Here is a 15,318-nt window from a genome sequence, read left to right on the forward strand (position 1 = left end):
AACGCCCAGAACTTTTTTTTCTCTCCATCCAATTTTCTTGCCAGCTCTGATGGGAGCTCTTTAAGATAAACCTGATGTATACTTGAAAGAGAAGGGAATAGAGGGGTTTTGGAAAAGGGGTTAGGAGTTGCAGAGACTTGTGTGGAGTACAAACACCAGTGAGGAATAGTTGGGCCGAATGTCCTGTTTCTGTTTTGTATTATTCTTTGTAAAAACATGGATAGAGAGGAGGGGGTATCACAGCTGAGCTTGATTCTAACCTCATCTTGACATGTACACGCATGTTATTTTGAGCTAAGATCACTGGATGGTGATAAAGAAGGGAAAACCTAACCGATTGTTTCTTTCCTTGTCTAGGATCCTGAGATCAATTATATCAACCCAACTCAGGGCTTGGCTGAGATAATCTAACTAAAGAATGCAGAACCTCAGCCATTCCAGCTCTGTACCGTTTAGATTCGCTCTAGGCAGTGGATTTACCAACTGAGCCATCCAGGGAGCCAATGCTATCTTTTTTGCAGAATCAATTTAATTTCTCAATTTTCTTTGCCGTGACTGTAGAATACAAAGCTGGAAAATTGATACCATGTACATCAGATAAAATTCACTCTCCCGCTGTAACAGTTGTCATTTTCTTCCTTGAATAGTTTCATGCTCGCTAGTTATGCTTGAAATCACTGTTCCAAGTGATAACACTTCCAACAATTATTATTTCAGCAAGATTGTTTCTGAAATGTAAGAACTGATGACTGAATGATAGGATTCAGGTCGAAGGATACAATGAAAGGTATTGTGTTTTCAGAAATTGAACATTTACAGAAAATACAATTTCAGAATTAGCTTAATTTTCGTTCCCAAGTTTACCTTTATGAAAACATTTGTAATGGAAACAATTATAATTGTGCTGTCAGAAACATAAACTTTCTGTCAATATTTCTTGGTTGCCCAGTCAGCAGTATCCCCCCAATGTGAAATGTGTTATATAAATGTAAATTATATTGGAATCGCTTTCAAAAATGAACTTAAAATCCAATTAAGTGAATCTTGTCTTTTATAATGTTCACAAGCCTCCAGCGTTCTTCTAAATGTCAGTTCAGAGAAGCACAATTTTGTTTATGTTAACAATATCACAGCAGTCAAAAAAAACCTGCTAAGCGTGTAAATATTGTATTTTTTACGCCCTGGTAGAGTACTTTGAAGTTCCAATTCTACAGCATCAACAGCTGAATCCACCTGTTGAGTGCAAAATTGCTGAAGGCAATCACTGAGTACCAACATTGTAACAAATAATGTTTTAATGAAGATATTTCAGCAGTAGCTCTGTTTACCTCTTTGTAGTTCAGTAAGAAATAATGTTATTTAGCATTTTACATCGAAGTGGTTTGAATCTTTTGAGCGTTTCCAATTTAAAACTGAAAAAGACTCAAAATCATTTTTTTAACCATTTTCTAGAACGTCATGACATATTCTTGATTGTAAACCTTGGTTTTGGGCACAAGGTAGTGGAGAAGATTGGCTCATACAGTAATTAAACATCCTTCTTCAGTGAGATCGGATTTGGGCACTGATTCCTAGTTGTTTGGTGGGAGCAGTGTTAAACTGTGATAAAATATATATAATAATAACCTTTGCATTTGATATTGCGCCTTATCACATATTCAAGATGTCTCAAAGCGCTTCACTATAAAGTGAATTGACTGGATATTTTGGGGCAAGGTGTGGCAGCCAATTGCGCACAGCAGTGTCCCACAAACCCCTTGTTAATAGCCCTGAAAACTTTATGCTTATGATTCACAAATGCTGACAGGTTGAGTTCCAGTGTTACCGAGAAGCACAAATCATTGCTTTGCTCTGGCTCTGAGTGCGGACAATGAACTCAATACGAAACATTTACCTTCCACACAGTTTGAACAACAAATCAGAAATGTGTGGGTTCGGTAACTAAAATGTCTGCGGCTACTCTAGCGATTTAGAGATATATAGAGCATCTTCCACAGCTTTTTGAACGGTATCATCAATTCTGGCCCTTCAACAGATTATTTTTCATGGTGCAGCTGAATGTGTAGTTCACTAAATATAAAACTGCATTTCTTCGAATATTAGTTATATACTTTGGCCGATGTTGCAAGATTTGAGCATTCCATTTTGTGTATTCTCTTAAGGATGATGAGGGTTATTGTTTCAGTACTCGTGGATGCTGTGAAGTTAACTGAGGAGTGGCTTCATAAAGTATCAACATTATTAAGGAAATGGTATTAGGTGTGAAAAATGATTACTCACTAACCTGTATTTCACTGGTGGTCAAAAGTCTATCTGTTACTCTGTATCACTAGGCTTTTATTCCCATATCCAATTGCCACCAGTTAAACAGTTACATTACCTCAAGCACTTCTGTTTGCATCGTGAGTGAAAAGAAAGGAGGATCTTACTGTTAGGAAATTACCTAAACCCTGTGAAAAACACTTACTTTGATGTTTCCTCCCCTGCAGGAATTCATTTGCACTCTCATTAGTTTCGAAAGGATTGATTTCAACAACAGGTATCCAACGTTTAATGCATAACCCTCCTACTTATTGAACCTTTCCTTACATAATGGACGATTTTCACTACTAGGCACTGACATGTGTTCAGTTTGAATATTGCAAAGAAGTAAAGAATAAAGAATAGTCGGGATTGTCAGAAACTGTGACACCATGTCGATTTTCTTTTGTGAAGCTATCCTTTACTACAATCCTTGTCTCTTCTAACTTCTCCCTTTCTCTCTCTCTTTCCACCCACCTCATAATACTTGTTTCAGTCGCTTCTACCTTGTACGAACATAGTCTAACCCTTTTGCAACTGCTCGAAGTTCAAAATCACATCAGATCCCAAGGTTTCACAGGAAGATGTAAACTTGTATCTTGTGGAAAACACATTTCATATACTGCATCTCACTTGTGCCAGGATAGTATTTTAAAAAGGTTTGAATTAAATGAATGAATGCAAATTCTACAGAATCTATCTTGTAGAACCTGTAGATCTTCTTAGTAGAATGCGTCAGAGACAAAGCATGAAACATGCACTCAACCAATGCGATCTACAAATTGTTCTCCTCCAGAGATGTCATCTCTTAATCAGTTTTGTGTAATAATTCAAGTGAGTCCTACTGTCACCTGCCACTCTGCTCGGGATGCTTTCCTTTCCTCAGGATGCTGTTCTTCGCTCAAGATGCTGAGCAAAGGAGAGGGTGAGGTGGAACCATAGAAACGGTTGAAGAAGTAGTTTTTAAGGTGGGACTTGAAGACCGAGGCGGGCCAAGACAAAGGGAGATTCAGGGATTAGGGCTGTAGTATCTGTTATGATAAGACACCATTTATGATATATGTTCACAAGTGAAACAAATATCCAAACAGCAGTATAATTTATAATTTTGGTTGTAACAGTTTATATCTATAAAATGCAGTTCTTGTTATCCCCACTAGATGAAGCTAAAGTTCTACTGACATTAGACTAGTCCTTTTGTAAAGTGATTAATTCCAGTGGGTAATATTTGAATATGTGTTAATATTTTAGTATGGATACATATAATTTTAAGCCATTAAAATTATTAATTATGCAATTCTGAGATTTTAGTGCAGACGAAGCTTAAACAACTAATATCTACCACAAGAATATTTATCAATTAGTTTACTTAAATAGTTCTCATCTTTTGTTGGCACTGTATGTACTCAAGCAGCTTTATTAATCGACAGATGCTTTGCTAATTTTTACTGAATGCATCTACTTTTCTAAAATTGGACATACTCGAGGCTATACTGTATTCAATCTAACTCTGCAATGAATGGTGGAACCCAAGTGTTCACCCACTTCTACGACGTTAAATCTGACCACAGAGAAGCTAAATATTGAAACTGATCTTATCTCCACCTCTTGTTCTTTGCTTGCTCTTATTATACTTAAAAGTTGCAAACTGCTTGAGCTCAGATCCCTTCGTGCCCTGGCACCTCCCCACTGCTGGGTCCACCCTTTTGGTAACTGTTATATCAGTCCTTACACCACTCCACTCATCTTAACACATGCATTTTTCTGAAACATTCCATTTGCCTCTTAGTTTTTTTTCAAAGTCAATTTTCTGCTCATACCCACGCCTTCGAAGAGATTAGTCGGAATGTTTTCATCCACTTCCAATTCATACGAAAGCACACAATAAAACCATCAGCCCATCAAGCCTACTGTTTCTACCATGACAAGTCAATCTTATTATGGACTCAATCCACCAATTCTATCTCCTGGGGGAAAGTTCTGCCCAGATACTTCTTGATCCCTGAAAGTAATGGAGCTAAATCTCCAGAATATTCATCATCTCCACAATTGAATTCTGGTCTGCCTCATCTACAGATTATTTTCTTCCCAACCACAGCAGTAGAATTTTTTTTAAAAGTCTGATTGTTGATGTTTACTTGTGGTTCATATTGTTAAAACAGTTTTAAATCCAACTAATTGATGGGCTGTTAATTCCATGACCTTTAACTTTTAAATAGTCTCGCATGTGAAACTTTATCAAATGCCTTTTGATAATAAATAAATATCTGTGTACCCTTCTTAAAACTGTTCAGTTACTTTCCAGCAGACTTCAAAGTATGATTTATCATTTTTAAATCCACGTTTATTATTCTCTATAGCCTCTGTGTTATTTAAATGATAGCATCAAAACCATTTTCTCCTATGATTCTTTTGTTAGCATTAACAGTTTATTCTCAATGCTTATTGGAGAATTCTTAAATCCTTTCTGGTCTCCAGTTGAACCTTTGATTAAATATCCATTTCATTCTTACCCTGAACTCATTATTTCCTTAGATCAGTAATAACTACAACAACTGGCACTTATAATAATAATAATCCTTGCATTGATATAGTGCCTTATCACATCTTCGAGACGTCTCAAAGAACTTCACAGAATACACTGTAAAGTCAATTGACTGTATATTTTGTGGACACAATTTGTATTAGAAATAATAATAATAAAATCTTTACATTTTATATAGTGCACATCAGGTTAGGATTTCACATCAGGAAGATGTCTGAAAGCATTTCACGGGATATACTGTAAAGTGTAGCGACTGTTTATTTTGTAAGCGTGCTGTGTCTTTATATAGGTTGTGTATTTCAAAGCACTTTAATCACTCATTGTTTATCAAAATGCTAGCTCCTCTGCCTTTAAACCTTGCTTAACTTCAGGAGTATTTGCAGTGGCAAAAAAACAATATTCAGAGAGCTAATAGATGTGTTCTTAAAAAAAGCTCGTGAAAAGTGGATTGTAAATCATGATCACGTCTCCCAATTATGGCATGAAAGGGGGCAGTTTGTATTTAGAAAACCTTTCCAGTAATGTTTTATTTCTCTCCCTTTCTCATCACACCTTGTAATCGCTTGCTTTTAGAAAAATCCGTTGAATGTTGTGACTACGGTAAACCGCCTTACAAATCGTAATGGCTTCAATTACCTCAGAACAGAAGCTGGATGCAGGGAAGCGGTGGATTGATTGGCTGCATTAAAACCCCAAATCCTTTGATGCTTAGGTGATAGCACCGATTTAGTATAAAAGGAGATAAAGCTGTGACCATTTCAACAGTACAGTGACAGTGCAAGTCAAAGAAAACCTCTGCTGTGCCTGCATCTGTACAAGGTATTACTGTTGTAAAGTTTGTTTTTAACAAAGCGCAAAATTGCGGTAGCATGTTTAAGATGTCTGGTTTAACGCTAAATAATTTTCTTTAAAAAGCTTTTAAAGTCTCAGTGATTATTTTCCGACGGTTAAATATTGAAATAAATGGTGCATTACGGTGGCATTTCGTTCACAAAAAGAGTAGCAAAACCAGCAAATCTTGCAGGTTCGGGCTCCAATCCAGCATTCTCCTCCCATGAAGCTTGTGACGAAAGAGCGGTCAGGAGATTAGAGTCAATCAGTGGGGGTTAAGTGAAAACACGGATGCGTGTGATGATCTTGAGTGAGTTGTGGAGAGCATTTTAATGTTTATTGTACAGAAAGAAAAGATACTGATAACCGTAAATTTATTTTTATTTGTCATTTATTGGGCTTTTTCCATTTAACTTATTAGGCTAATCCAATGTTGCTAGTAATGGTTAACAGGATCTCAGCAGCTCATGGATTTCTCTTGATTCTATGCTGGGTGTCCATCCACTGTCAGAACAATTGTCAACTGACGAACATCACCATGGCGGTGGAAAAGGAAGAGTGTGGGTATTGTGGCAATGTCAATGTTAGCTGGTGCTCTGGTTACTGCTTCACAAAGGTGAGAAAATGCAAGCAATAACTGATTGTTCATATCCCTCGCTCAACGCATTTTGCCCACTAAATACACAGCCAATTCACTTCACAGTGTATTTCGTGAAGCGCTTTGAGACATCCCAGCGATGTGATAAGATGCTATATCAAATGCAAGGATTATTTATTATTGACCCGACTCACCATCGGTGAGCAAGCTTTCAGCCATTCGCTCCCACTCTCTGGTACCTCTGCCTTGCCCCTTGCCTTCCCACCTTTAACGCCTGCCTTATGACGTTTCTTTTCAACTGCATTTTCAGCTTCCTCCACACGTGAAGCGCTTTAAGACATGTTCCCTCCTTGAAATGCACTGCATAAATACATAATTGTTATCTGTAACAAACCCTCCAGTTTTGCAAAATACGCAAGCGATTGTAGAGTTATCTAAATCTGCTGTTTCGCAAAGAAGATAGATTTTGAACAGTAAAGGATGGGAAGTTAGTTTAAATTGTTTATCACTAGAAAAGATACACTTGACTATAATTAGCTCAATTCTCCACCTCAAAGAGCTTTGGATTTAGTGTTGAAAGTGATTTGGAAGTGGAACGAAGGGTGAACTAGTCATTCTGAGCAATTGCAACAACTTGTGCAATGCTTTTACATGTGACCCAGGCCATTAATGCTGGAATGGGTTGAAAGGTTCACACATTCTAAAATGTAATGGAAAAGCTGTATCAATGTTTAACTGCTTACATTCCTCTCACCCAGCACATGTTACAGGGGGGTGATTTCCTGGGCAGGATTATTTTGACTGGGATGATCCTTCTGATCAAAAGATTTGTTCAGATTAAGAAGGTTATCTGATCTGATCCCTCCAGAATCCCCACCCAATTGTCCTACCGTCACAGCATCAAGCTGCTTTTTAATTGATTACACACCCGACAGTGCCATCCTCCTCGGTCTTGAGGCTCTTTCATGGTGGTCCTCCTCCCACAAGTATCTCCACAGCTTTCAAGGCCAACGGCGACTGTTCCCTGTGAGTCTTCATGGCTGTTATCCTCACTTATACCCCCAGGTGATTGTAGAGGGGAAATATCCCAATTCCCTTTGGTAAAGCTTGCCCTACGTATGTGGAGGAGAAGGAGCTTCCTGCAGTTTCCCCCTGTCAAGGATCATCAGGGAACCTATATGATAGGGGTCTCTGCTTCTCTGCACATCCCTGTAGTCTCCCCTCCTTCAGGAAGAGTAATTGATTGAAAGGGCTATGGCTTCTTCTATTCTCTGCTGCCCCAACCTGACTCTTCTGCACAGAATAACCATATAATAACCATATAATGATCAGAAAGCTGGTATTTGGTTTGTTGCATGACAGAAAATTGGGTTTCTTTGTGGTGTAAGCATCGAAGCTTATTTGTTAAACTTCTTCCGAATTGTAACTTTCTTTTCTGTTTTAAAAGGATCCAGTGTTCAAGGAGCGCATGGCCTCCATCTATCAATACATTTGCAGCTACAAGGAAGTCATTTATCAAACAATCACCATCCCCAACTGCCCTTCCAACGTTAGTCCTTATTACACTTATCCCGTAGCAATAAGCTGCCAGTGTGGAATGTGCAATACCGAAACCACTGACTGCACAGTCTCAGCATTGGAACCAAAATATTGTTCCTTCACACAACAAAGGAAAAAAAGATCATTAATAATGCACAGTACACTTCTGCACAGGAACATTTGATGTTTTGTGTACGGCCATGGCATTGTAACCTTATTCAGTAACGATGATGTCTCAATCAATTTAGCTTTGGTTAATATTTAATAAACACAAATATGTATTACTTTTCAATTATGTACCAACTTATTTAAACCATTGTTATGTATCAGCTTTTTTTTAGTGTTTTTAATGATTTGGATGAAAATACAAAAGACAGACTTAAAGTTTGTTTTATAAGAGTGAAGATCAATGTTATTTATCCTTGTGTATAGTCTGATCTGCCTGTCTGTAGCATTCGCTATCTGTACAATGTAATTTATTTGAACCTTTCAATAAAAATGCTGAATTGTCTGCATTTGAATTGTGTATTTGATGTATACTGTGCTTTATATCCCTCCTTTGTGAGCATCCTGCTTACCTAATTGCAGAAAGTATTAGGTGCAGGTTGGCAAGAGGCAAGGCTTAGAGACCCCAGAGTGTGTATTGGGGTACTGCTGGAGTCTAACCAGCTAAAAGCCTACGAAACAACTGTGTTATAATTTACAATATACATTGTAGGCATACATTTTACATGGATGACAACTTCTGCATGTCTATTAGATATGCTGTACAATGTTGCATGGGTGGGGCGGGGGGGGGGGAGTCGTACACAATTTATGCTGTGAGTCTGAGAGAGGATGGTTGGAAAGAATAAAATATGGCATGTGGATTTGTGAGAGAACTGTAGACAAAGTGCAGTGAAACAGAGGTGTAATGGCCTGCGGTAGAGGTGAAAGGACAGGGTTGTTACAGTCCTTCAACCAACCTAGAAAGTTGTAGCCTATTCAAGGTGATATTAGACAANTTTTTTAACTGAGTTATTGGGATGTGGAATGCCCTGCCAAGTAAGGTGGTAGAGGCAGAGTCCGTTGTGGGTTCTGATGCTGCTAGGAGGAATTGGACAGGAATATGAAGGATAGAAGCTTGAAGGGCTATGGGATTATTTTAATACTTTACTCTAAAAGCCAGATTAGATTCATTGAGCCAAATGGCCCCCTTCTGTGTTGTAAATTTCAATATTTCTATAACAATGTGATTTGAAATTGTTCCACTCACTTAATTCAAAACTAAAGGTTTTACTTATAATTGCCCCTATCCAATAAAATATTCACTTGAAGAATAATAACTCATAAAAGATGCTAAAGCACAGCAACATCAGCAACATTGGATCAAAAAATACGATGAAATTGCAGAAGTGAGATTTGGGAATTGGATTATAAAGTACTTTGGGGAAGTTTCACACAAATAAAACTTTGCACTGCCCGTTCTTCAGTCAGCAACCCTTTGGTTAATGAATATACAGTTTTAGTATTCATGAAGATGGTCAAAACAAAGTTTCAAATACAGTGTTGATCCAGTGGTTCTTTGATTCACATAAACTGCAGTGTGCTGTATGTGAATTAGCATCAGCTAAACTGATCCCAAGAGCTCCTTGGTGAAAATATTGACTTTGTGAGCTGCATTTTTAATAGGGAGAGACACTGTTATCTTAGTTCTGTTTACAAATGTGTGTATGAATTTCATGCAAGGTACCACTACTTGTGAAAATCAAACCAGAGGCAACTGAAAATATTTACACCATAAAGTGTCATTTAGAGCAATAATCTGCCCCTTTTTTTTATCTAAAAAAATACTAAACAGAATGCACATTGGCCAACACAATAACAAATATTTGAGTTTATATTGAAGCATCCTGAGCCCAACTATACAGACATGAATATAATCCGCTCAAAAAAACAACTCTCAAACTGTTGGCCTGAAAATATTCAATCAAAACCGCATTAACATCTCAATTTATCCTTTATGCTTTATGCTTTAACAGTGGTGAACTTTTGAGCAGTGCATTTGAAAAAATGCACTATCCAGTAACTAACTGTGTTTAATTACACATAAGGACACGAGAAGCAAGTGCCATAATAATAATAATAATAATCCTTGCATTTGCCATAATGCATGTTATGCTATTGAATGAAATGAAAGTGAGAATTAGTACCAAGAAGTAATTCTCTTGTGGTCAATTATTCTGGACTAACACCCAGCCAAGCACAACTGGCTAAGAATGAGTCAGATATTGTATCAGTCATCGTCGGACACTTTGCTGGGCATAAGAAATCATGTCTAATATTGTCAGCACAGAATTTCTTGTGGCTGCATGTGCCAGAACTGCAAACAGCCACATCTCACTTGTTGTAAGCTCTGCGGAAGTCAGTAAAGTTGAGGTCCCTCCCAACTGTTCCTTGTGTACCAGCCTCAGCGCTCTCAGAGCACACTTCTGTCACCGGGAAACAGTAGCATAGAAAACTTAAGAATTACATGGATAACCTCAAGTTAAAGCCAGTAATAAAGTTACATTTCAGATAGGCTCATCGTTCAGTCTTCTGGTTCATGTATCATCTGAACCTCTGAGATGTACCACTACCACCTCATACTTTGAATTTTGCAGTACAAAAGTCTACTTCAGCTGTTGTTGACTAACCCGCCTAAAAGTAATCCCAATGTCAAATTCCAGACAGGCCATATTTGGGGTAAATGTTAAAGCACACAATAGACAAAACAGAGCTGAACTAACACTGACAGCAAGCTAAACTCATTTACTCTGTATCCTATTCTCAAGGTGTTAAAGAAGCATAATATGACCTGATCGTACCCCAGTTTACTGCCTGTCCCCTTCGCTCAGCTAACACAGGTTTGCTGCCATACCTATCCCTATATCCTCCACACAACCATTGGTGCCTGTGCCTTCATCCACTGTGCCCCTAACCTCTGATACTCCCTGTCTTAACAATAATAATAATCATAATCATAATTCTTTCATTTGATCATAGCACTTTTGATATCAGGTCTTCTAGAATTCTCATGTAAAGTGAATTGACTGTTTTGTAAGCGAAACACAGCGAACAATCACATACAGCAGTGTCCCACAAACAGTCGTTGTGATTATTATTTTTATTATTATCATCTTGACCTACTAATGTGCTTGTGTGTAAACTAAAAAATAAAAATTATTCAAAAATAAAAATGTATCAAAGTAGCTTAGCCTTTAAAGACTCTTTCCTGTGAAAATATTCAACAAAGAGGTTGCAAAATGTTCCTTGCATTGCTTTTTTATTCTATATTATCACATTTAAAAAACACATCACAGTAAAATGAAACATCAGCCATCTGTACTGAGAATTGAAATAACTAGAGAGCTAAACTTCATTCTTTTCCAGGTGTTATGTTTTGGACAAAATTCAGGCAGTTGTTTTTGAAATAAAATGATTTATATGGGGAATTTAAAAACATTGAAATAAAATTTAAATGCATCATCATTCCCCATTATAGAATGCACATTGCAGATCGCTTGTCTTCGGCTGCAATTGTTACAATTGCAATAGTAATGATATAGTTACAATAGAAATGATATAGCGTCTTATCACATTGTCAAGGATGTCGGAAAGCTCTTCACAGAGCTACTAAGTTATCTTTGTTATCAAAACAATTATCAAAACAATGAGCAAATATTATAACCTCTCAATCACAAAAACAGGTATTACCCGTTTCACCAAGATATAATAAGAATATTTCATTTAATTAAATATTCAGAAATGTAAATTTAGATTCAAACTTGGCATCAGCGATTACACAAGAAGAAAAAACAGCCACCACTTCACTGCTGCACAGCCGGCCATAGATGCAACAATACTCTGTAAAGCACCTTAATATAACCAAAGCATGGCAGAGATGTGAAGACTTGATGCAACAACAACTTGTATTTATGTAGCGTCCTTCACGTGGTAGCATCTTAGAGTGCTTAAATAAATGTCATACCACTCTCAGTGAGAAACCTGTGTCAGCACACAAAGGAACTTAAACTTCATGCTGTATAAATTAAATTGATTATTATGTGATGCAATTCACTATATAAAAATAGTTCTATGTTATGGATATTAACAATACTTTATAACAACAACAAAATTACATTTATATACATCTGTAAATAAACATTCTGCATATGCACTGCTTATACCTTTACATAAACTCGACACTAAAATGGAAATGAGGTACACCAATGCTTGATCCATGAGCTTTGAGCTCAGGAGTAATCTATAAAACAACAACAACAAAATTACATTTGTATAGTGCTTTCACGTCAGGAGGACTCAACGGAGATACATTCCTATGGCTTACATATTAAACAAAATATTCCTGGTGTCGAATTAAGCAAATTGAAGCTTCACACTTCCTGGATTAGAGTGATCTGTTCACAACAGACTATGAAACAATCCCAAAGTCTATTAAAGCCAAGCCTTATTTATGGGTTAGGTACGTTTAAATTCATGTTGATTGCCATATGTCGGAGCCACTCTCTCCTTTGGGGATGTAAAGAAACTTGAAACCCTTTCTCACTGTTTATCAAACGTTTTTCTTCCCTTATGTAATCCAAATGGTGGGGTTTGCAATAGATGTTTAACACCTAATTTTTATGATCTCGAAATTCAACACACAAATATTAAATGAAGAATCAATATCAAGCAAATTAAGGGAAATAACCTTTTTCCTTCTAAAATTTCATCATTTAAGTGGCGATGTCAGTAATGTTGCTCCAATGATGTATTGAGTAGCTATTCGAATGATTAGTTTGTACAACTGTTTTCGTTGAGGGTATCAGTTACAGGCTGAAGTGCCTTCTTCACCTGTGCCTCTTGTTGTGAGCTTGTGATCACAGAATGGTTTTGAGTACCTTTACCTCTGACTGTGGACTACAGTATATGTTTTTGATAGGGCAGGCAAGCGAGATGTGTGGCCATGCTTCCTTCTTTCTAGCTGACACGTCTTTTGGTCCTGTGCCTGTGTATCTATCCGGAGATCCACCCGTGAAAGTTGTAGGACAATGTGCTTCATATACCCGGCTTTGCGAGTTTAAATTGCGAGCCTTTGCGTCCAACGGTTTGTTAGTTTCTCGGTTTGGCACATGGTTATCTCTTCCTCCGACTGGAGCAGGAGTGCAACATTGCGAGGAGGAAGGTTGCCAATTCCGGTTCAACAGCACTGCCATGTTCCTTTCAGCTAAAGAAGGATCGAAAACTCCAGTCTTCTTCATGCTATTAAAAAAAAGATTGAAAGTTGCTCTGAATAACAAAAAGCACATCCAAAGTAAGATCAAAATCATCATTACATCTCACTGAAATACAGCTTTTTTAAAAAAAACAGCCTACAAGGTCTCTTGCTCATTATAGTACTAATAAGCAAACTCTTTGGTTTTGTCCACCAGCTGCAATTTACGTGTATTTATATTTTCCTGTTTAATTTTTTTTAATCTGCGTACAGGTTTTGAAACTGTTTCCATTTAATGCGGGTTTTTTTTAGAAGCGATGGAGATCATCAGTGGTGGGATCTTTAGAGTAATGCAGGCAGGAACACTCCTTATTTTTAGCTTGCAAATCATCTAAACTGTATCCTTTGTTTACCCCAATTTTAAATATCACGACTATATAACAAAAATCGCTCCCTTCAACTACTCTTACAGTTCAACTTATCTGCTATTCAGAAGGACTTTTCCTAAACCATTTCCTAACTGATGACTAACTGTATTCATTGCATTGCTTCCTATCCTGTATTACATTTCCCACTGAAATCAGTTAACGCTGGCTGGCTGGTTGCCTGGCTGGCAGTGAAAACTATAATATTCCAAACGTAAAAATGTTCTTGAACCCAACTTGTACTATTGATACAGACAACAATTCTGGCCTGAACTGAAGTTAGAATTTGCAAGAAAATAAAAATCAAAGGCAGTCAATTAATTTGTACTCACTGCACAATCACGGGATTCTGCACATATGCACAGTATTTTAAGTATAGCTTTACCAATGTTTTGACTTAAAATGAAATAGATCAGAGTGAGTGCTTGAGTAAACTCTTTCAGTGAACGCTTTATAATCGTGCCTAGATCCTCCTTTCCCATCTTTGCCAATGGACACCCAATTGTGTGTACCTGCGCTTGACTTAATACCTGGATAGAAATGGGCAGAATGAAACAAAGTCGGTTTAAAACTTACTGTACGTAACAATTCTTTGTAACCATTCAAATTTTAAAAGTGGGACAGCCTTTCAGTTTTGAGTGGTTACCCGTACACAAACATTTAAAAATAGTTGTTGGAAAAATACTGAGGTCAAGAATCATTTTGAAATTACCTCATTTCCCAACCATTGTAAATTTAATTAAGATGCTGTTACCTAAGATTATTTTTTATTCAACAAGCTTCAAGTGTATCTTTCCTTCAGGGCATACCCTAAATATTTGATGACTTGTGACAAATTCTGCACCGTACTTAGAAAGAGAGCTGAACAACAACAACAAAATTACATCATATAGCACCTTTCACGTTGAGAGGACATCCAACAGAACAATAATGTTGAACATAATTTAGTCCCATGACATTAGCGGTTGAAAGTTTTTAACTGGATACATTTAGACTTTAATGTTCTGCTACTCAAACTAGAACGTTAGCAGTTCAATTAATCATGTAACAAATCAAAAAACACAAATGGCATCACGTTCAGTTAATTTACAACTACATAAACATGCTAATGCATTTCAATACCAATCTTCTAAAAATACCATTTTTGATGGGCCGCCTATAAACTTGAGTGCTTCCAAGTCGTTCACAGGGACTTAAAGTTTATAAGTCTTGTACCTACTATGTCTGCTTTAGTTATTCAGTGTTACTCCAAAGCTCCTATTCTTGATGGAATATATTAAGCAGTCTGAAACTTTGTCCCTAACAACTACTAAATGCATCATTGTGACAGTAATTTGCTTTAGCCTGTGATTAAACACAATTTAAGGATCAAGCTTGCGAGTAAGATAAGTAATAATAATAAAAATAATCCTTGCATTTGATATAGCGCTTTTCACGTCTTCTAGACATCTCAAAGCGCTTCACAGAATATGCTGTAAAGTGAATTGACCGTATATTTGTGGGCGAACGCGGCAGCCATTTGCACACAGCAATGTCCCACAAACAGTTGTGGATTGAAAATGACCAATTTATTATTTTTTTTGTTTTGGAGGAATTATTATTAGGCGTGTAGAGTAAGGAAACTTGCCCAAGGTTTCGCCCTGCTGATTGAAGGTAAAAAAAAAGCCAGCTGATGAAGGTGGATTTATCACATCATAGATGCCATGTGCTGGCACAATACAGTGCACATATTTTGCCACACTTTCTACTTCATTTCTATGTTTTTTGGTCAGAAAAAACCCCCTAAGAGAATATGAATAAAATATTTTCTGGAATAATGTAGTATGAACCTTGAATCTTTTAA

The 15,318-nt window shown here is 37.1% G+C and overlaps 1 protein-coding gene across 1 annotated transcript; it reads left to right on the forward strand.

The window, feature by feature from the left end:
- Nucleotides 1–6,107: 6,107 nt before the first annotated feature.
- fshb (follicle stimulating hormone subunit beta) lies at nucleotides 6,108–7,998 on the forward strand. The gene is made up of 2 exons (NM_001292382.1): nucleotides 6,108–6,293; nucleotides 7,723–7,998. Exons 1-2 carry the CDS (start codon nucleotides 6,108–6,110, stop codon nucleotides 7,996–7,998), a joined length of 462 nt encoding a protein of 153 aa, NP_001279311.1.
- The last annotated feature ends 7,320 nt before the right edge of the window (nucleotides 7,999–15,318 follow it).

This window comes from Callorhinchus milii, unplaced genomic scaffold, assembly GCF_018977255.1.
Source record: "Callorhinchus milii isolate IMCB2004 unplaced genomic scaffold, IMCB_Cmil_1.0 Scaffold17, whole genome shotgun sequence".
In the NCBI taxonomy this organism is placed as follows: domain Eukaryota; kingdom Metazoa; phylum Chordata; class Chondrichthyes; order Chimaeriformes; family Callorhinchidae; genus Callorhinchus; species Callorhinchus milii.

Bases quoted from the DNA above. Each gene is read 5' to 3' on its own strand.
- fshb (NM_001292382.1), top strand. From the start codon at position 6,108: ATGTTGCTAGTAATGGTTAACAGGATCTCAGCAGCTCATGGATTTCTC. The intron at 6,294-7,722 runs GTGAGAAAATGC...CTGTTTTAAAAG, and splicing joins CTGGTTACTGCTTCACAAAG to GATCCAGTGTTCAAGGAGCG.